This window comes from Elephantulus edwardii, unplaced genomic scaffold, assembly GCF_000299155.1.
Source record: "Elephantulus edwardii isolate Elephantulus edwardi_28Jun2011 unplaced genomic scaffold, EleEdw1.0 scaffold00042, whole genome shotgun sequence".
In the NCBI taxonomy this organism is placed as follows: domain Eukaryota; kingdom Metazoa; phylum Chordata; class Mammalia; order Macroscelidea; family Macroscelididae; genus Elephantulus; species Elephantulus edwardii.
In genome coordinates, this window is record NW_006399792.1 from 2,013,131 (window position 1) to 2,036,387 (window position 23,257).

Genomic DNA, 23,257 nt, shown 5'->3' on the forward strand with positions numbered 1-23,257 from the left:
AAGTAATAAATGTCTGAGAGGATGTGGCGTGTTAGGAACGCTTATACATGCACTGTTTGTGGGACTGTAAAATGGTACAACCACTCTAGAAGGCAGTTTGGTATTTCCTCGAAAAGCTTAATATAGAAATTCCATATGACCCAGCTATTCCACTGCGAAGAATATAACACTGCTAAGAATATATCCTAAGAGAAAATGTACAGAGATTTGTACACTGATGTTCATAGCAGTGTTATTCACAATAGCAAGAACATGGAAATAGCACAGATGTCCACCAATGAACAGATGGATTGAGAAATTGTGGTACATTCACACAATGGTATACTATGTAGCACTCAGGAGCAATGATTCTGAAAATATGACATAGTATGGGAAAGTTTACAAAGAATTATGCTGAGTGAACTAATAGTCTCATAAGGACAAATACTACATAAGACCTTTATGCTGCTGGTGGATTTGAACCATGTCCCTTTGTGATTGTAGTATAGCTTCTTACCACTAGGCTAACCAGGACACCCGATCATTCAAGATCAGGAAAGACCTGAGTTCTTTAATCAGAACAGCCTCTTCCCAGCTGGTACTCTCTGGTCCTCAGCTTCTCAGCCTTTGGCCCCTTGATCCTAGGGCCAGTAGAACCAGCTTAGTAGCCTTTACCCTGTTCATTAAAGTGTTATGAAGACCTTCAGCTTTACCAGTTATCCCAGGGGCATCATACACTGCCAGTAAACCTTCTGCCTAAAGGCACATGTGTCTTTTGCCCCATGGATCAGCAAGCCAGCTCTGCCAAGTGCCTGGAGATACTCTATTACATCCACAAGCCCTCTGTTTGTAAGTGCTTAGCTTTCTCTGGTGCCAGGATTTCCCAACACCGTCTCCTGCCATTCTCCTTCTGCCAAAATTTCTGCCACTGCTTCTTGCACCATTTCTACTGTTACAGAGTCCTGTCTTCTGGTTCTGGGAGGTTCCCAGCCAGGGATTCTGGGTCCAAGGGATATATTCTGCTCCCATATCTTGTTCTTGGTGACAGTCTGATTTCTTCTATTTATTTCTGGGTTGGCTCATTTTAAGCCTAATGGAATGGCAAAAGCGATCAGTTCCTTTGTTCCACATACTATATTTGCATGATTCCAAGTCCCTTAAAAGTGCCAGTAACCTTCTTGCCTTATTAGCAATATGTTGAATTCCTTTGGTGGGCCATGCTGTTGATGTGAACCCTTAAGTTGGAAATCACTTATAGTTTCAAAGACTATAAATCACACAGGAGAAGGTCACCCATGCTTCTCTCCCATGGAGCAACTAGTGGATTTAAACTGAGTGCCATTAGATCAGCAGTACAACTCCTTACCTACAAGGAGATCTTATTTGTTTGATCCACCTATTCATTTAGTTATTCATAGGGGTTTTTATGGTCTATTCTTTTAGGAGCTCTCTAGGTATGGTCTATAAGGAGTTGCACTCCTAACTCAAAGCTGGCATCTCTCTGATCAAATCTGCCAATTATTCCAAGGAAGAAAGGTAGGCAATCTCCTTATATAATAGCTTCAAAATTCCACTGTAGGGTCAGTTATGAGCTGTTTCTGACTTGATGGCAAGGAGTTTGAGATTTTGTGGGTTGATTTTTTTTTTAAAGTATTTCAGAAATGGATGGCTAGTCCTACTTCCCAGTCCCAAAAGACTTAGTTGTGCTCATGTGAAACTTCTATACAGACCATGAAACAGTTCAAAAAGAACAAGAGAACACTGGTGATTTAAAATCAGGAAAGGTGTACATCAGAGTTGTATTCTTTCTCCATATCTATTCAATCTGGGTGCTGAGTAAACAAAGAAAGTCGACTCTATGGAGAAGAATATGACATCAGGATTTGAGGAAGGCTTATCAGCTTACATCATGCAGATGACACAAGTTTGTTTGCAGAAAGTGAAGACATGAGCACTTAATAAAGAAAATAAAAACTAAAACCTTTAATATGGGCTACATTTCAACATCAAGAACACAATAATCCTCATGATGGATCAATAGGCAACATCACAATAGATGAAGAATAGTTTGGAGGTGTCAATGATTTAATTTTTCTTAGATCCACAATCAATGCCTATGGTAGCAGCAATCAATAAATTAAAAAGCTGTGTTGCACTGGGAAATTCGGCTTTTAAGAGTACTAAGGATCAAGGATGTAATTTTAAAGACTAAGGTACACCTGATCCAAGTAATGATATTTTTCTTTTTTTATTATTATTAAATTTTATTAGCTTTAATGAACATTTACAGGGATTTTGGGTTTTCATTCCTTCATTGCTGCACCATTCTCTCTACCCTCCTCCCCAGTTTGTTCTTCTTCCCCCGCCATCCGAATGTCTGTTTTGTCCAATTGCCACAGTGCTTGTCAAAGTCATTTCTGATTAATCTCCTTTGTCAGTGTGTCCTTGATATTTTTCAATTAAATTATATGCACCTGAAAATTAGGCAATAAATCAGGAAGACTGAAGAAGAGTCCATGTCTTTGAATGGTGATGTTGGACAAGAGTGTTGAATATATCATGGACTTCCCATGCTCATTAGAGACAAGAGTGGTGACATTTCATCTCACATAATTTGGGTGTGTTGTCAGAAGGGAGCAGTCTTTGAAAAGGACCTCTTGATAGACAAGGTGGAAGGATCAGTGAAAGACAAGAAGATTCTCGATGAGATGGATTGGCACAGTGACTACAGCAATGGACTTAACAAAACAGTGATTGTGACAATGGAGCAAGATAGGGCAAAGTTCTGATATGTTGTTCCTGGGGTTGATATAAGAAGTTGTAGACTCAATGACACCTAACAACAACAGCAGCCATTTAGTGGTATTACAAACGATGGCTAGAAAAGCCGTATTAAGTAATTCACTGAACAACACTCTTTTTGGACTTTTAAGTTGTTCCCTGCAAGCTTTTTTGCAAACAAGAATGTATTTATAAACAATAAAACTAGTATAAATAAAAACATTTGACCCAAGGAAATAAACTTTGCCAGTATTGCAGCTTCTCTCATTAACACAACTTTTATTACTTATATTAACAAAGGCTATTAGTATGTATTGCCAGATTTGAAAAAAATGACAATTATTTTTTCTTTCTATTTTTATCTCTAGGATGTTGTTATTGTTATATGCCATTGAGTTCTTTTACTTTGTTTCCTGTGAAGAGACAGTGTGTTTACTTTCAAAGTTTATTTATTTTATAATATTTATTTTGTTGCTAGATGTGGTTGAATTGGTTCTTACTCATAGCAACCCTGTGTGCAACAGACCGAAATGCTGCCACGTCCTATGCCATTTTCACAATTGTTGCTATGTTGGATTCTACTGTGGCAGCTACTCTGTCAATCCATTTTGTTGAAAGTCTTCCTCTTTTTGATCTAGTACTTCACTAAGCACTAGGTCCTTCTCCAGGGAGCTTGGTGGCCTAGTGTTAAGAAGCTGGTCTACAATCTTGAAGGTATGTGGTATGAATTCACCAGCTGCTCAGTGGGAGGATGGCGCTCTCCTCCCATGCAGTTGACTGCTTCTGAAAACCCAATGGAAGGTCTGCTATGGGTCTATTCTGACTCAATGACACATAACAGCAACATGTTCTTTTCCAGGGCTCCAGGTCCATCCTGATAGCAAGTTCAAAATATGTAAGATGAAGCTTGCCATGTAAGGAGCATTCTGTTTTTACTTTTTCATAAATAGAGCTGGTCAGTGACTAGGGACGATAAAAGGAGAATTGATGCCTTTGACCTGTGATGTTGGAGAAGAGTATTGAATATACCAAGGACTGCTAAGAGAATGAACAGGTTCATCCAAGAGAGGGTGAAACCAGGCTGCTCCTTGGAGGCAAGGATTCTGAAGCTTTGTCTGACATCCTTTGGGCATGTTGTAAGAAGTATCAGTCCTTGGAAGGAATGTCATATTTTAGGAGGATGAAGGGACAGCACAGGAGAGGAAGACCCTATATGAGATGGATTATGGTAATGGGGGTAGGGGTGTCAGAGACGGTAAGATTGTCACGTGATAGAGCAGGGTTTAGGGCTGCTGTACGTGGGTTCACTATGAATCGCAGGGGACCTGATGACACATAACAACGAAAACAACATATCTGAGTGTTGATGCTGTTGTTAGGTGCCATAAAATTGACTATAGCTCAGTCATCCCATGAACAATGGATCTGAAACTTGCTATATCCTGTACTATCTTCATCATTTCTGATATACTTGAGCCCATTATTACCGTCACTGTAATCCATCTCATCGAGGGTTTTCCTTTCTTTTCTGACTCTCCATCTTTCCAAGCATGATGTCCTTCTTCACGGACAGCCCCTCCTAACAACATACCCAAAATATGTTAAACAAAGTTTCACTTCCCTTGGCTTCAAGGAGCACCTTGGCTGCACTTCCTCAAAGATTACGTTTGTTCTCTTGGCAGTCTTGGGATATTCAGTACTCTTTTCCAACACCACAACTCAAAGACATTAATTCTTCTGTCATCCTTATTGGTTGTACAACTTTCAGATGCGTAACAACTAATTGAAAATATTATTATTTGAATATTATATACTTCAATCTTTAAACTGACATCATTGATCCTTAACACTTTAGAAAGGTCCTTTACAGCAGATTCACACACTGTAGTACTGTAAAAAGAGCAAGAGTCACATGGGGATAGCTATATCTGACCTTTCTCAACTACTAAACAAAGGGTTAACTGTCCCCATCAACAACAGCAACAACACAAAACCAATTCTCATAACTTCAAACATGTCCTCTAAGTTCCAGCGCCTTTTTCTACTTATCCCAACACCAATCTTACTGATTTATGAGGTCCAAAATCTGTTGCAATAGTTTACAGTCCACAGAGAGCCATGGTAGAGAAGTTGAAAGACTATACTTGAAGTTAGTAGCAGAATACACTCATTCAAACAGGATAGCACAGCAGCCGACAAGGGCTCACAGGCACCTTCAGCCTCACCACAGCTTTAAGCTGGTGTTACAAAGCTTAGTCCTGTCAGTTATGGCTTTCTCCCTCCTTTTTCTTCAAGGGCAGCCCCTCCTAACAACTTGTCCAAAATTTGTTAAACAAAGCTTTACTTCCCTTGCCTTCAAGGGGCAAAAACTTTATCCTCAAATAAACTTGGGCAAAAGCTCTTAGCTCTGGTTCCTTCATGGGATAGCAATCCCAAACTCAGCTCCATCTCATGTCAGGGAATATCATAAACACATCATTTGACTTCTCAACTGCCAATGTTAGGGATATTGCCTGTGGATCTAAGCAAGATTAAATCATTGACAACTTCTTTTCTTCATCTATTATGATGTTGCCTGTTGGCTCAGTCGTGAGGATTTTTTTCTTTTTGATGATTAGATGTAATTTGTATTGAAGGTTGTAGTTTTTGACCTTTAGTAGCAAGTGTTTCAAATCCTCTTCAGTTTCAAAGAGCAAGATTTTGTCCTCTCTATAACAAGGGTTGTTGATAAATCTTTCTCTGATTCTGATGCCACACATTATGTTCATGAAGTCCAGCTTCTCAAATAATTTACTCAGGATACAAATTGAATAGGTATGGAGAAAGGGTATAGCAGATGATATCTTCTTGGACTAAAAGTATAGGTTTTGCATGAACATAATTAAACGTCTGGGGTTCTCATTCTTTTCAATGCTAGCCATAATTTGTTATAACGCACACAGTTGAAAGCCTCTGCATAGTAAATAAAACACAAATAAACATCCTGGTATTTTCTGCATTCAGCCAGAATCCATCCAATACCAACTATGATAACTCTGGTACCAGCTTGAATTTTTTTTTAATTTGTTATGTGTGAACCGTCAAATCGGATCTGACTGGTACAGGAGGAGATTGTCCCTCCTTCAGCAGAGCATCTGGTGGATTTGAACCACGCACCTCTGGGCTTGCAGTGCAGCTTCTTGCCACTAGGGGCCACCAGAGCTTGCCTACCAGCTTGAATTTTTAGTAGTTTTCTGTCAATGTACTGTTCCAGGCATTTTGGCTAATCTTTAGTAATATTTTGCTCGCATGTGACAATGATATTGTTCAAAAATCCCCACATTCTGTTGTATCACCCTTTTTGGACATGGGAACAAATATGCTTCTCTTCCAGGCACTTGGCCAGGTAGTTGTCTTCAAAACTTCCTTACTTTTGATATTGTTGTGTGTCATCGAGTTGGACCTGACCCATAGCTGACCTTCCAGTGGGTTTTCAGAGGCAATAGTTGCATGGGAGGATATCGCTTAACATTCTCCCTCAGAGCAGCAGATGGATCTGAATCGCATGCCTTTGGGATTGCAATGAAGCTTCTATAGTCAATATTCCTCACAAACACCATAATTCAAAGGCATCAATTCTTCTTGAGTCTTGTGTATTTATTAACGTATTTTCCCATGCATATGAGTCATTTGGAAAAATCATGGCCTAAATGAGGTGTTCTTTAATTTGCAAGGTGACATCTTTGCTTTCTAACCCTTTAAAGAGATTTGGCAGCATATTTGCTTAATGTAATATACTTTTTATTTTTGACTGATCTTTTACGAATGTTTATTGGATCTGAATGGAATAAAATCCTTAAGATCATAAATCTTCTCTCTGTTAACCACGATATTGTTTATTAGTCTAGTTTTAGTGATTTTTATTTCTTTGGTTGAAGTGTAAGCCACACTGAAAACTATAGTCTTTGAGCCTCATCATTAAGTGTTTTAAATCCTCTTCAATAAGTAAGGATGTGTCATCTACACATTGTCCATTGTTAAAGAGTTTTTATACAGGATTGGTTTCACCTTTTTTGTCATATAGTCCAGCTTCTTGAGTTATTTGCTTAGCATATAGATTCAATAATTTTAGTAAAAGGATGTAAAAGGTAAGAAAGTGTGCTGTAATCCTGAAGGCATGTGATTCAAATCCACTAGCTTTTCTACAGGAGAAAAATGGGCAATCTCCTCCCATGAAATTAAGTTCCTATGAAAACTGGCTAGAGTGTCAGCTATGGGTTGATTGTCACTTGATGGTACTCAACAGCAACAACAACTATCTTGATTTTATTTATTTTTAAACAATTTTGAATGAGCTATTCCTATCTTAATTTTAAACCATGCAGTATTGCTATCCTTTTGTTCTATTTGAATAATAGCTTCTTTGTTTGTGTAGAGGTTCTATACATAATGACATCACTGGGGATGGTATCACTTAGTAAAATTATTTATGGTATCACTCACTGCATCATGGACCAGACCAGGCAGAATTCTTATGAATGTTTATTATAAACTTTAGAAAGAAAATAATTTGTAATGTTGTTGTGTTGTTGACTGCCTTCAAGTCAAGCACTACTCATAGCAGCCCTATAAACAAAAGGCCTGAAGCTCACCTACAACTATTGACATTTATCAAAGTTCATAGAGTTTCTCGAGGCATGTTGTTTAGAAAGTGGATGCCACTCTTGCTTCCAAACCTGTCATAGAATGTTATTGGTTGAGTCACCTGTGATGCATAGTGATGCACAACAGCTCTGAACCCTTCCCTGTCCTGAGCCAGTCTCACTAATTTTGACACATCAACCTCCATTATTGCTCCAGTGACTGTATCAATCCATCTCATTTGGGGTCTTCCTCTCCTGTACTGTCTGTCGCCATTCTGAACATGAGGTCCTTCTCCAAGGACCAATCTTTCTTAGCCATGTGCCCAAAGTAAGTGAGGCAGAGCTTCAAAATCCTATCCTCCAAGGGGAGACTTGGTTTCACCCTCTCCAAGACAGACCTATTTGTTTTCTTGGCAGTCCATGGTATGTTCAAGACTCTTCTCCAGCATCACAACTCGAAGGCATCTATTCTTCTGTCATCCTATGTCATTGTCCAACTCTCTGAAGCATAGCAAGTAACTGAGAAGACCATGGCCTGGATTTAGTGCACCTTTGTATCTAGACTGACATCATTGCTCTTCAGCACTCTGGAAGGGTCCATGACAGTAGACTTTCCCAATGCAAATAATCTTTTGATTTTCTGCCTGCTGATGTTAAGAGTATTGATTGTGGATCTAAGCAAGTTGTAATTACTAACAACCTCAATCTCTTCTCCATCTAGTATGGGGCTGCAAATTGGCCCTGCAGTGAGAATCTTTGTCTTCTTGATGTTCAATCCATAATGAGGACTACAGTCTTTGACCTTTTGCAGCAAGTGCCTCAGGTCTTCTTCAGTTTCAGCAAGTAAGGTTGTGTCATCTGCATAGCGTAGGTTGTTAATGAGTCTTCCTCCTATCCTAATGCCACACTCCTCCTCATAAAGCTTTGCTTCCTAAATGGTCTGCATACAGATTGAAAAGGTATGGGGACAGGATATATCGCTGACTCACATAATTCAATATGGAAAGATTTTTCAAAACAACTTGTTACTCTGAAAAAAAAAATTCATCATAGTTTAGTTAGAGTGAATTGATAGCTGACCTATCAGCAATTTAAAATTGCTTAGATTTAATATTTCTTAGATTATATGAACTCTGAGAAAAAGATGGGCTATCTCCTTGTTATTGATTTACAGCTTCTAAAAATCCACTGTTGCGTCAGATATCAATTCACTCTAACTAAAGTACAGTGAATTTTTTTGAGAGTAACAAGTTATTTTTTAAAATCTTTCCACATTGAATTATATTAATAGTAACTGAGCAGAAGCCTTTTTAATTTTTTCCTTTATTTACAACTCCATTCTTTAAAAAAATTATTGGTATAGATTTATTATTATGTACCGTTGAGTTGGAGCCAACTAATAGTTGATCTTCCAGGAGGTTTTCAGAGACAGTATAATTGCGTGGGAGGATATTATCCATCTTTCTTTTCAGCTGGTGGATTCGAACTACATGCTTTTGGTCTGGCAGCACAGCTCCTATCATTAGGCTACCAGAGCTTAATTCAGATTTACAAGCACTCAAAAAACAAAACAAAAAAACCCAACTCAAACTTATTGCCAAAGAGACAAAACTAACTTATAGTTGACCTTCCATCAGGTTTCTGGGAAACTACAAATTTCATGAGAAGAGATTGCCTATCTTTTTCCTGAGGTGCTGCTGTCTCACTTGGGATTTGCCGCGTCTGTTAGCAGTGCAACCCCCTATGGCCTTTGCCAAGCTACTTTCCACAAATTGTAGTTGAAACGGAAATTTGATAAAATGAGTCAACATAAAGACATTGGGAGTAACAAAATAGCACATGCTGGTAGTTTGTAGAGGTGAAACCAGATGATTTGAAGTGTCATTGTTATATGATGATAATTACATCTCTAACGTTCATTCTTGCTGTGTACCATTGAGCCTGAACCAACCCACAATTGACCCTCCAGCGAGTTTTCAGAGGCAATAAATTGCACCAGCCATCCTTCTTCCTCAGAACAGGTAGTGGATTCAAACCATGTACCATTGTGATTGCAGCACAGCTTCTAACCCCTTAGGCCACTAGAGCTTCCTCTAGGGATACTTTATAAAGCAATAAATTTCTGTTGAAGCATTGCACAAAAATGTAATGAACAATGATTGGGTGTTACTGTCTCTGTGTAAATCACTGACACAGATTTAGTGACTGAAAGGCGTAATATCTACAAGAAAGATAAAATGGCATAGTTGTTATGTACCATAAAGTTGAAATTAATCCATAGCTGACCTTCCGGTGAGTTTTCAGAAGCAGTTAATTGCACGAGAGAAGATTTCCCGTAGAGGCAGTGACTTCCTTTCACTATGAACTAATTTCCTTTCCATTGTTCCCAGTGCAGTAAGCTCCAGGGAAATGAGGGTAGACGGAGAAATGGATTGGGATTTAAAGCCTCCCTTTGCTATTTCCTGGTGATCTAAATATTATCAATTGCTGTGATGTTCATTCCTAGTCATAGTGACTCCATGTGGAAAGTAAAACTAGACTCCTTAAAAGTGTTGAAGTTTGTGACCTTTTGGAAAAAAAAATTGACAAGTACCTTTGAGTGGCTTTGGAAGCTCAGTCTTTCTATTAGGATTTCAGTGCTCAACCATTCATACTACCTTCATACTACCTAAGGCCTCTTTACCGTTAAATAACCTTGATCAAATCACATATTCTCTTTGGCCAATGCTTCCTCACTAGTAAAATTTGTTTTTTTTTTATTATATGCTATTGAGTTACCAACAACCCCATGCCCTATCCTAAGCCAGTGTCACTGACTCTGATACACCAACCCTCATTGCCCCAGTTATCATGTCAATCCATCTCATCTGGGGTCTTCCTTTTCTGTGCTATCCCTTCATCCTTCCAAGCATAGTGTTCTTTTCAAGGACTGGTCCCTCTTGGCCACATGCCCAAAGTATGTGAGATGGAGCTTCAAAATCTTTGCCTCCAAAGAGAAACTTGGTTTCACTCTCTCTAAGATAGACCTATTTGTTTTCTTGGCAGTCCATGGTATGTTTAATGCTCTTTTCCAGCTCAACTCAACAGCATCAATTCTTCTCTCATCCTTAGTCATTGTTCAACTCCCTGATGCATAGCAAGTTGTTGTGAAGAACGTGGCCTGGATCAGGCACACTTTAGCAAAGAAAGCTGAGTGTTGTTGTTGTTGTTATGTGCCGTCGAGTCGCTTGCAACTCGTAGTGACCCTATGTACAACAGCCTTAAACGCTGCTCTATCCTGTGCCAATCACACTGCCTCTGATACACCCGTCCCGATTACCCTAGTCACTGAATCAATCCACCTCATAGAAGGTCTTCCCCTCTTGCACTGTCCCTCCATCCTCTCAAGCATGATGTCCCTCTCCAAGGACCTGTCCATCCTTACAACATGTCCAAAGTATGTCAGACGAAGTCCCAGAATCCTTGCCTCCAAGGAGTAAGTAGCCTGGTTTAACCCTCTCCAGAATGAATCTGTTTGTTTTCTTAGCAGTCCATGGTACATTCAATACTCTTCTCCAGCACCACAGTTCAAAGGTGTCAATTCTCCTTCTATCCTTCCTGGTCATTGTCCAACTCTCTGATGCATAACAAGTGATTGCAAAGACCATAGCCTATATCAGACTCCAGAGTGACACCATTGCTCTTCAGTACACTGGAGAGGGCTCCTAACAGCAGACTTTCCCATGGCAATAAGTTTTTTTATTTCCTGCCTACTGGTGCCAAGAGTGTTGACCACGGAGCCAAGCAGACTAAAGTTGTTAACAATCTCAATCTCTTCACCATCCATCCTGATGCTGCCAATTGGTCCAGTGGTGAGAATCTTTGTCTTCTTGACATTGAGCCTCAATGCACACTGACTGGTACTGGAAGAGATTACCCCTTCTTCTCCAGCAGAGCATCTGGTGGATTCGAACCATGTACCTCTGGGATTGTAGTGCAGCTTCTTGCCACTAGGCCACCAGAACTCCCCAAGAGAAAGCTGAATAGGGAATGATAATTCTTATCTCAGAATGAGCAGGACAATTAAATGAAATCAATGTGACTAAGAATTCACTTTGAGGACTAAAGTGCACCTGATCCAAGCCATAGTGGTCTAGTGGTAAGGAATTGCACTGCCAACCCAAAAGTTTATGGTTCAAATTCACCAGATGCTCTGTGGGAGAAAGATGGGCAATCTTCTCCAGTGCAAGGTCAAAGTTTGACCTTGAGTCTATCCCTCCTGAATTTAAAGACCATCTCAGAAACAGGCCTGAGGGCTTGAAAACTAACAAGGGAAGACCAGATGAGCTGTGGGAGGATATCAAGCATCTCACGCATGAAGAACGCAAAAGGTAACCACAAAGATGAGGAAGAAGAAAAGGCCAAACTGGATGTTAGAAGAGACTTTAAATATTGCACTAGTCTGCCAAGAAGCCTAAGTAAAGGGAAGAAATCAAGATGTTAAGGAGCTGAACAAAGGCTTCAGAGGGCAGAACAGGAAGACAACCCAAAATATTTTATTGAAATATGCAAAGAGCTGGAGTTGGAAACTCAAGAGAGATTAATTTCTTAAGCTGAAGGAACTAAAGATATTCAGGCTTCAAGTTATAATATTTAAGGATGCAATGGACAAAATATTGAATAATCCGAGAAGCATCAAAAGAAGATGGAGAAGTACACAGAATTATGATATCAGAAATAATTGGCTGACACAAAAGAATTTAATGAAACAACAAATGATCAAGGGCCTATGGTGATGAAGGAAGAAGTTCAAGATAGTAAGAAGACATTGGTAAAAAAACAAGGCCCCATGAAATGACAGCAGACCAAATAGACATGTTTCAACAGACACTGCTCTATACATCCTCACCAGGCTGTACCAAGAAATCTGGAGGACAATCACCTCGCCAACTGACCAGACAAAATCCGTATTTGTTCATTCAAAAAAAAAGGTGACTTGACAGAGTGTGAAAATTATATAATTAATATTACATGCAGGCAATGTTCTGCTGAATGTTATAAAAAATGACTGGAACAGTATATCAACAGAGAACTGCCAGATGTACAGGCTGGCCACAATCAACTCTTTTGGGATTCCCATTCTTCTCAGAGTTAGCCAGAGTTTATTGTGATCCACACAGTCAAATGCCTTTGCACAGTCAAAGAAACACAAGGGAAGTGACTGTAGCTGGAGTCGAATCCCCACCGCCGCCTTCGCCATGCCGTTCGAGAAGACCTTCAAACAGCGCCGCACCTTCCAACAAAGAGCGGAAGATGTCCGGCTGATCCGAGAGCAGCATCCAACCAAGATCCCGGTGATCATAGAGCGGTACAAGGGGGAGAAGCAGCTGCCCTTGCTGGACAGGTCCAAGTTCCTGGTGCCAGACCATGTCAACATGACCGAGCTCCTCAAGATCATCAGGAGGCGCCTGCAGCTCAACCCCAACCAGGCCTTCTTCCTGCTGGTCAGCGGCCACAGCATGGTGAGCGTGTCCGCGCCCATCTCTGAGGTGTACGAGAGTGAGAAGGGCGAGGACGGCTTCCTGTACATGGTCTACGCCTCTCAGGAGACCTTTGGGACCCCTGCCACAGCCTAAGACTCGCAAACGCAGCTGCTCTGGAGTGTCTGCACCCTCCCAGGGGACAGAAAGGGATCGCACCAACTGAGGCAGCCAGGAGCAGCCATGTCTCAGGCACAGGCTGCTCCGCCAGCACGCTCCGCTTCAGAGAACTGGTATTTAACCTCCCCACTGTTAGATGTTGATGAATAAAATACCTTGCCTTTTTAGTTGCCAATTAAAAAAAAAGAAAGAAAGAAAAGAAACACAAGTAGACATTCCTCTGGTGTTTTCTTTTTTCAGTCAAGATCCATCTAACCTTGGTTATAATATCCCTAGTGCCACGGCCTCTTTTAAACTCAGCCTACACATCTGGAAACATTGCATGGTTCAAAATCAGTAAAAGGTATATGCTAGGGATGCATTCTATCTCCATACTTTTTCAATCTATATGGGGAGCAGATCGTCCAGGAGGCTGGGCTCTATGAGGAGGATTGGAGGAAAACTCATCAACAACCTGCGTTATGCAGATGACACAACCTTGCTTGCTGAAAGTGAGGAGGACCTGAGGCATTTGCTACAGAAGGACTCAATTTCCAATAGGGATTGAAGCTCAACATCAAGAAAACAAAGATTCTCACCACTGGGTCAGTAGGCAGCATCATGATAGAGAAGGTGAAGAGATTAAGATTGCTGACAGCTTCAGCTTGCTTGGCTCCACATTCAACACTCTTGGTACCACGCAGCCAGGAACTTAAAAGGTGAATTGCACTGGGAAAATCTGCTGTCAAGGATCTTTCCAGAGTATTGAAGAGCAATGATTTCAGTCTGGAGACTAAGGTGCACCTGACCCTGGCCATGATCTTTGCAATCACTTGCTATGCATCAGAGAGCTAGACAGTGACTAAAGATGAGAGAAAAATTGATGACTTTGAGTTGTGGTGGTATAGAGGAGTATTGAATATATATGGACTGCTAGAAGAATAAACAGGTTTGTCTTGGAGAGGGTGAAACCAGGTTGCTTCTTGGAAGCAAGAATTTGGAGGCTTTGTCTGCTATACTTTGGGCATGTTGCAAGGATGGACCCATCCTTGGAGAGGGACATCATACTTGCAAAGGTAAAGAGATAGCACAAGAGAGAAAAACCTGGATGAGATGGATTGACTCAGTGACTGGGATAATGGGTATAGGTGTGTCAGAAACAATGAGGTTGGCTCAAGATAGGGCAGAGTTCAGAGCTATTGTACACAGGGTTGTTATGAGTCATAAACAACTCAATAGCACATAACAACAACAACTCTGTGGAGACCTAGTCACAAGAAGCTGTGCAGCAATCCCAAAGACACACAACTGAGGCCACCAGCTGCTCTGTGGGGGAAGGATGGGCAATCTCCTCTTGTGCGATTAACTGCCTCTGCAAACCTGCTGTAGGGTCAGCTATGGGTTGGTTTTGACTCTACAGTAAAGAACCACCACCACCCTAGAAAGAATGTGATGGATTGACCCAGTAGCTACAAGAATGGACTCAAACATACCAAAGACTCTGAGGATGACACAGGAGTGGGCTGTCTATCAGTCTGTTACGTGTGGAGTTGGGATGATTTGGAACCAGCTGAACAACACCTAACAGCAACATGCTTGGGCTATCAATTTGGTTCTTTTTCATAACTAATTAAGTAATTTTAATCCCTACGTACTAATCTCTTCTTTTTAAAAAAGGAAATGACAACTATCAAGCCCCCAAAACCTCAGCTGCATTGCTGCCATGTTGGAACCAACTCATAGCTCACTCTGCTGATTTTTGAGGCTGTCAGTACACAGGAGATTTCTTCCCATCTTTCTTCCATAGAGCCCCTGGAGGATTTGAACCACTTGCAGCTCCTTATTCACTAGGACACTGTTGTTATTATTGTTCTTGGGTGTCATTGAGTCGAGTATGACTCACAACCCTATGACAACAGATCTGAATCTTGTTCTATCCAGTGTCATCCTCCTCATCTCTGTCACACCTGAGCCCATTGCTGCAGTCATGGGGTCAGTCCATCTTATGGACAGTCTTCCTTTCTTTTGCTGACTCTCCATCCTTCCAAACATGATATCCCTTTCCAAGGAATAGCCCCTCTAACAACATGCCCAAAGCGTGGGAGATGAAGCTTTGCCATCCTTTCCTCTACAAAGAACTTTAGCTGCACTTTCTTCAAGACTTATCTGTTTGTTCTTTTGGCAGTCCACGTGATAGCCAATACTCTTCTCCAACACCAGAACTCAAAGGCATCGATTCTTTTTCTAATATCCTTATTCAATGTCCAACTTTCAGATGCTTAGCAGCTAATTGGAAAGACTATGGCTCGAATCAAGCACACCTAAGTCTTTAGAGTGACATCATTGTTCTCCAGTACATTGGAGGGGTCCCTGACTGCAGATTTTCCCAGCGCAACATGTCTCTTGATCTCCAGACAGATGGTACTGAAGAGGTTGAATGTGGATCCAAGTAAGATGAAATCATTGACAATTTCAATCTTTTCTTCATCTATCATGCTGTTGCCTATTGGCCCAGTTGTGAGGATTTCTATCTTCTTGAGTTGAGAGGTAATCAGCATGAAGACTAGAGTCTTTGATCTTATCTAGTAAGTGTTTCAAGTCCTCCTCACTTTCTTTTTTTAAATTTTTTTAAAATTAATTTTTGTATGTATACCATCAAATCAGATCTGACTGGTACAAGAGGAGATTGCCCCTCCTTCTCCAGCAGAGCACTTGGTGGATTTGAACCATGTACCTCTGGGATTGCAGTGTAGCTTCTTGCCACTAGACCACCAGAGCTTCTTAAGTCCTCTTCACTTTCAGCAAGCAAGACTATGTCACCTGCATAACATAGGTTGTTGATTAGTCTAGGCCACTTGTTATTGTTGTTATGTGCCATCTAGTCTGCTATGTCTCATAGTGAAAGACATAGGATCTGAACTTTGCCCTATTAAGCCAACCTCACCAACACTGACGCACTTGATTTCATTGTCACAGTCATTGTGTCAATCCATCTCAATCCAGGGTCTTCCTTTTCTGTGAGGATCCTCCACCCTTCTAAGGACTTCTTCCTTCTCCAAGGACTGGTCCCTCCACACAACATTCCCAAAGTATGTGAGATGAAGTTTCAAATTCTTTGCCTCCAGAGAAGAACCTGGCTTTACCCTCTCTAGGACAAACCCATTTGTTCTCTTGGCAGTCCATGGTATAATCAATATACTTACTTGCACCACAGCTCAAAGGCATTGATTCTTCTTCTGTCATCCTTATTCATTGTCCCGCTCTCTGATGCAGTCTCCTATATGCTAATATAGGCTCTTGTATTTGTAATACCCTTCACAAATTTACCATGAACAGTAGGAATTTTCTTATTTCAAAGAAGTCTATTTTGCAGCCTTAAATATAGAGAAATTTGGAAAGTTTGATCCATCCACTGGTAGGTCCTGATTTCAGGTGCTATTTTTTTTCTGTTGAGATCTTTTGAATATTATTAATTTGTCCTGTCCAGTTTGATGAACACTTACCCATGGCCACTATACCCATGCTAACCACATCTCCACACCCAGCATAGCAGTGTTCAAGCATTGGCTCACAAGGCTCCTTCCCTTCTGGTTTCTCACAAACATAGTGCACACACTCAGCCATTGTGCCCAGCATCACTCCGTGGCAGGGTGAATGTATGCAGAAGAATTTATTACAGGTCTAGTCTTTTCTTTCATGATGACTAATTGACATTTGTAATATTTTCCTGCCAGAGGACTTTAGATCGAACCATCTGATCCATTTGAGAAATTCTACTAACTGAATTTCAAATGGGAAATGGCTAAAATATCAGCATTCTCCCAACTGCAAATGCTGTTTTGTTCTGAGTTGTAAGATAAGAACTGGCAGGCGCAGGCCATTTTGCTAACCTCTGCTGACCTCCAGCAAACTTCTAGGGTATGTTTGCTTAAGCAAGTTTATTCTCCCCCAGGCTCCTAGAGGCCACAGCTAGGAGAGGTCTGGTGGTTTAGTCCATATGGAGTTGTGCTGATAACCCAATCAGTGGTCATGTAACTCCAGAGGTTCAAATCCACTAGTGGCTCCAAGATGGTCAGTATCTTCCCTTATGGTTTACAACCTTAGAAACTCAGTGAAGCGTCAGTTACAAATTGGTTCTGACTTGACAGAAATGAACTGAGCTGAGCTGAGCCTCCTTATTGATCAACTATTGAGTAGCAAGCAAATCCAAATCCAAATGTTCCTGTCACATTGCCTTAGGAATGGAGGTGTATAATGAGCCTAAATATCCATCGTTTGAAGGGCCATTCAGATGACTTCCTGGAATACAGAAGGTGTACTGCCCTGAACTTCTAATTTTGAAAAAAAAAATTTTTATGATTAATTTCAATGAAAATTTACAGAGACTGGATTTCCATTAATTCATTGTTGCCCTTTTCTTTCCTTCCAACCCGTTCCCCATTACACTCCCCTCTTGGAAAAGTAAAAGAAAAATTCTTTCATTGTTAAACAATCTCTCCCCCAGGTCCACTCCACTATGCAGCCTTCACTCTGGCTCCTGTCATGACAAAAATACCTAATCACATATCCCTTTTAAACAGTTTTCTCCCTCATCTGTTTCAATGCAGTACACATTGTTGAACCCATCTTTCTCAGTCTCCCCCCAACCCCGAGGTCAGTCCTGTTTTACAACAGTGGCACCATGTAGCAATTGTCCTTTTGTGGCTCAGATACTTCACTCAGCATAATGTCCTCCAGGGTCACCCATTTCGAATAATATTGCATGAGTTCCTTGTTTTTCAATGCAGCATAGTATTCCATTGCGTGAATATACCACAGCTTCTCCATCCATTCGTTTGTTGATGGGCACTTAGGTTGTTTCCAACTCCTTGCTATTGTGAACAAAGCCTCGATAAACATGAGTGTGCATCTAATTTTTTTTATTGTCAGTGAAAATTCACATAACAAATCATATGCTGACTCTCACCAGACACTATCCAGAGAAGCAGTATATTAAATGAGTAAATAAAACTTCTGTTTTCTTAGGAACTATAGCTTATGTATAAAACACCTATCATGTCTCTATCACTCTAACACCTATCCTGCTCAGAAAAGGTTAGTTGTCTCCCTTTTTCATTCCTCTGCACCCTGTCCACATCTCTGCATTACTCAGACAGGGAGTACTTGAATTTCTTGACTTACTACCAAATTCTCCACTAGGCCTTACAATAAATGCAATGTAGATAGTCTTAGAATATCTTCTGACAGCACCTCAAAGTTTGTTGCAAATGCTGTGTTTTTCTCAGTTGGAAGATAAGAGCTGGCAGCCACAGGCCATTTTGCTAACCTCTGCTGACCTCCAGCAAACTTCTAGGGTATGTTTGCTTAAGCAAGTTTATTCTTATTCAAATAGTTAAATTTTATTTTACATTTGTATTCCACTTGAGGTTTTATATGTTAAACATGCCCAGAGCATTTTGTCATGGAAAAGAATTGGCTAACCCCAAAACAAACAATGCATGTGTAGAATTCCTTTTAAGACAGGTAGAAAGGCATTCACAAAGTGTGCCTTGTCACCAGCTCTGTGGGAAAGGGCGTGGTTCTTGTCTTTTGGAGGTTTAGTTTCATGGAACCACGTTTTCCTTGTTTGGTTTCGTCAAAGTTGTCTAGCTAGAAATGCACCAGGGCCCCTGCGGGCTTTGTGGGTAAAGGCTGATCCAGACCCTGCCTCCAGACACACTAGACCAAGCTCTTGACTTCACTTCCTTGTGGGATTCTGAGCCTTTGCCAGAAGTCTCAGGGGTGGAGCATCTTAAAGAAGACGCTAGTCTCTGAAAGAAAGTGAGAGCTTCTTTGAAATATTTAAGATGTGAAATGAGTTTTCACATGTTTCATGAGACACAATCATGCACTTAATACTACATTATTCGTGCACGTGTTTAATTACTGGCTACAAATTCTAATAGAAATTGAAAGAAGACAAACCGTGGGACTAACTCCAAAGCTGTCTTGAAATGACAACTTGTCCCTCCTAACATTTCCTTAACTGGTTTCCTTTTGTTTGACTGTTTCCAACAGAAATGCTTTGCTACTGCTGAGAGGTGTGGCTCTAGTTTAATCACCTGTTTTTTCCAGACTTAGCCTTTTTCTCTGCAAAGTCCCGCATCCTGGCTCTCTGAAATCCCCACTGAATTCAGAGAAATGGTATTTTGGCTTTCAATCTCATTTCCTGGAACATAATGTGATGCTGACGACATAGCCGAGTGACTCCGCTCCGCAAGTTTGTTTGTCTCATTTCATTTGAATACTCAGGGGTGAAGTAGAAAGCCTTACTTACCAGAGTTTATTATAAGTTTAGGGATCATGATAATTACTTTCATAATGTTACTCATGAATTAATTGATCAGATTACAAAGGAATCACCCGGCTGACCAATAGCCATTGAGATGCTTCTCCACGTGTCTCTTTGTTACAAAATGTGGCAGGATAGACCTGCTCGACCGTCAACTGCAGATATTCATTTGTGATGCTGTCTTAAGGAGATGAGGAGATGACAACGAATTGTTCCAGCAGTACAGCCTGTCCTGCCAACAGTTCGGAGGAGGAGTTGCAAAGGGGGCTGGAGGAACATGGGAACCTGGAACTGGTTTTCACAGTGGTGTCGGTCTTGATGGTGGGCCTGATCACATTCTCTTTGGGATGTTCTGTGGATATCCGAAAGCTATGCTCGCACATCAGGAGACCCTGGGGCATTGCAGTGGGACTTCTCTGCCAGTTTGGGCTCATGCCTCTCACAGCCTACCTCCTGGCCATCTGTTTCTCTCTGAAGTCAATCCAAGCTGTGGCTGTTCTCATTATGGGATGCTGTCCAGGGGGTACCATCTCTAACATTTTCACCTTATGGGTGGATGGAGATATGGATCTCAGGTAAGTTACCTGACAAGGTTCAGCAATCTCTCCCTGATTTTGCTTCCTTTGAGTGAGGGTGTTGGGTCGGGTGTAACTGAGTCGACCAACGGGAAATCTATGCTTAAAACTCTGCAGACCTCGCGGGAGAGGTTCTAGTGGGACGTGTTTGACAGACATTTGTTCAGCCACGGGAAGACTTGCTTTCTGAGCTCAAAGTGTACGTTGTTGTGATTCTCCTCTGTGCTACTGGCAACAATCTTCTTTATTATTAATTTCTTTATTATTTCTGCAACAATCTTCTCAGCTGTAAGTGTAAGTGTAAGTGTAAGTGGTGACAGATTTCCACCTCACCCTAAACATGAATGCGTAGTTAGCATCAAGGGCACTATTAATAGTAGTCATGGCTTCATAACTTCCCAGAACACAGACTGAGAATCCCAGGAAAGGTAATGGCTTGGTACCAGTTATGGTGATGGTGGTGGGGCAACCAGCCTAAGACACCTTTGCTCATTCTAATCAGTAAGCCTTATTTATATCTGTGGTATGAAATCATTAAAGGGAGTTTTAGAGGCATCTGTTTTAAGTTCTGATGGTTCCCTATGAGTTTGGATAGGGGAGCAATATGAAGGCTCCCATGATTGAAAATATTCTTTCTTACTGCTTTTCAGATGCTGGAAATTCACTGCTAGAAGCCCGTTCTTTTCGGTCTAGTCAGTTACCTTATTATCAGTTATGGTGTAAATGCCATTTGGAGCCATTACATTTTATCTCTCATTGAATAAGAAGCTTAGGAGGCGCAGTACTTACATGGTTAGTTGGTCGGGTTCTAAGCACTCTGTGGGAGAAAGATGTGGCCAGCTGCTTCAATAAAGATCTACCGGCTTGGAAATCCATCTGTCCTTTGGAGTTGCTATGAGTTGGAATCGACTTAATGGAGGTAGATTTGAGGGCTTTTTGTTTGTTTCTTTTATCTTTATTCATCAATCATGTATTTTGAGGTGTATATGCTTTGATGAAGAAGGAGAGAGAGAGAGGTCAGTATTGAGGGGACTAAAAGGACTAAAATGACCAGGGGACTTTTTGGAATCCTTCCTTATTTGCAAACAAACAAACAAACAACTTCACCTCTTACCTAGAGATAGAATCATGTACAAAGTAAAATCTGTGGTGTAATTTAAAATGTGTCGTGTAATTTAGTTAAGATTTATTCTACAATGAGTAAATGAATCAGAGATGATAACTGGACTGGGAAGTAACACTAGAGTCAGTAGGTATAATTTTGTGATTATTTAGCATATAGAAAATATTTTACTGACAAAGTTTGAATGAGTTCATACCATGCAGACTAATAATTAATTTCTATAATAAAAGTCTGCAATTATGCACTCATTAAAGTTCATTTTGTGAGCTTTTTATCACACCATAAAAAGACTAATGTTCTACATTCCAATTCAAACTCAATAAATTTTATCATTAACGTGACAATTGGGAAATGATAAACATATCTTACATCAAATTTATGTGTCAGTATAAAATAAATACTCAATATAGTAATACTCATTACGTACCTTGATAGACAAGGGATAGATAATTCCATATATATTCTCTTTCTTGGTGTTCATAAATTTTTTTTTAGTAATTACTTGGAGCTTTACAATTGAGAAAACTGTGACTCAACTCGGCTAAGTAGTTTTCTAAATGCTACAAATAAATGTAGTCGAATTCAGATTTGAATTCACATCTGTTTTATATCAGTCCACAATGTAGACTTTTTTTTTCATGTCATTTACAGCAAAACTAGATCTTTTGAGAAGGATCATAAATCTTTAAGCAAAAATGGTCTAACATATTTTTTTTTTTTGCTCTGGAAAACAGAACATTATTTTTATTTCTTATTCACCAACATTGTAACAGGATAGAAATGTATTACTTTTATTTCTTGTGAGTCAACATTATCATAAAAACACCAATGAATAGAAAGTCTACTCAAAATAAATCTTTCCCCTTCATTTGTTAACTCTATCCTTAGTTAGATTTGACTTTGGTTAAATGATTTAGCCCATATAATCCTTAAATATTAGTTTATAAAGTTGGGTCAAAATGATTTTTTTTTTCTAGTGGCAAGAAGCTGCGCTGCAATCCTGAAGGCACGCAGCTTGAGGCCACCAGCTGTTCCGCTGGAGAAGGATGGGCAATCTCCTCCTGAGAGAGTAACTGCCTCTGACAACCCACTGAGTGGTCAGCTATGGGTTGGTTCTGACTCTATGGTACTCAACAAAAACAACACGAGTATTTATGACATAATAATTTTAGTTATACACACACAAACAAAAAAAGAAATTGTTGAAGTGAAATTTTTAAATGAGAATGGAATATATTTTCAAAAGAATAAAGATATATGAGTTATTAAAATATATTAATTATTATTATTATATTAATTATATAGTCTATTTCTCTGTTAAAATTGAAAATAGAAAATTCAATAGCTTTGAGTGGAACAGTATCCAAGTTTACTACATATCTTTTCAATAGATTATCAACAATAATAATTTTAAAATAAAAATAACCATTAAGTGATGAATCCTTTGTATCTTAAATATTTTCTAAAACACAAGAGCATTTAGCACATGATATTCATTTCGGAAATGAGGAAATTGAGGTTTTGCTCTCTCCAGGGAACCACCATGTACTTCCCTTTCCCTTGCCTTACAGATCTTGTATTCTGTTTCTATTCCCTGTGGGTAACTGACAATAGGCTTTTTAAAATCAACATGCTTGAGACAGTTTCTGTATTTATAGTTAACCTGTAGGACAGAGTAGAACAGTCTTACAGAGTTTTCAAAGCTGTAATCTTTTACAGAAGCAAGTTGCTGTATCTTTCCTCAAGCAACTATGGCAACTTTGGAAGCAAACTGCCTGCATTTGAATAACGACCAGGGGCACATTTCCTGGAATGGAGGTGATACTGTTTCCTTCATGGTATTAAGAGGAGAAAATGAACACATATAAAGGCTTCTCAATACCCACTAAATTGGGTAGAAACTGTTAAGCCTGGTCTAATCTACTTTTCCAAGTTTATTTCCCATTAATTCCTTAAGTATTCCTGGTCAGCAGTCAAAATGGACTGTTCATTCTCTAACTACATTAATGGCTTTTCTAAAAAAAATTTTTTTTCCCCTCAAGCAGTAAGAACAGCACACCTGGCCTTAGGCTATCTCCTCTACTTTTATATAAGGATATATTATCCTTCATTGTAATTATTCTAAGAAGTAATTTGTGAATATATATGAAGAAGCTTAAGAATTACCCTGTCCCCAGGCTGAACTTGACTTATCTGACTAGCTAGGCCTTGCCACATGTTTGAGCACT

The 23,257-nt window shown here is 40.0% G+C and overlaps 1 protein-coding gene and 1 pseudogene across 1 annotated transcript in view; both read left to right on the plus strand.

The window, feature by feature from the left end:
* The first annotated feature begins 12,619 nt into the window (after nt 1-12,619).
* LOC102864559 lies at nt 12,620-12,997 on the plus strand (annotated as a pseudogene).
* A 6,532-nt stretch (nt 12,998-19,529) lies between these two features.
* The window catches only part of SLC10A6 (solute carrier family 10 (sodium/bile acid cotransporter), member 6), a 68,435-nt gene continuing 64,707 nt past the window's right edge, over nt 19,530-23,257 (plus strand). Inside the window, exon 1 of the mRNA XM_006885321.1 lies at nt 19,530-19,906. Coding sequence (XP_006885383.1) covers nt 19,530-19,906 — 377 coding nt within the window. The remainder of the gene's footprint in view (nt 19,907-23,257) is intronic.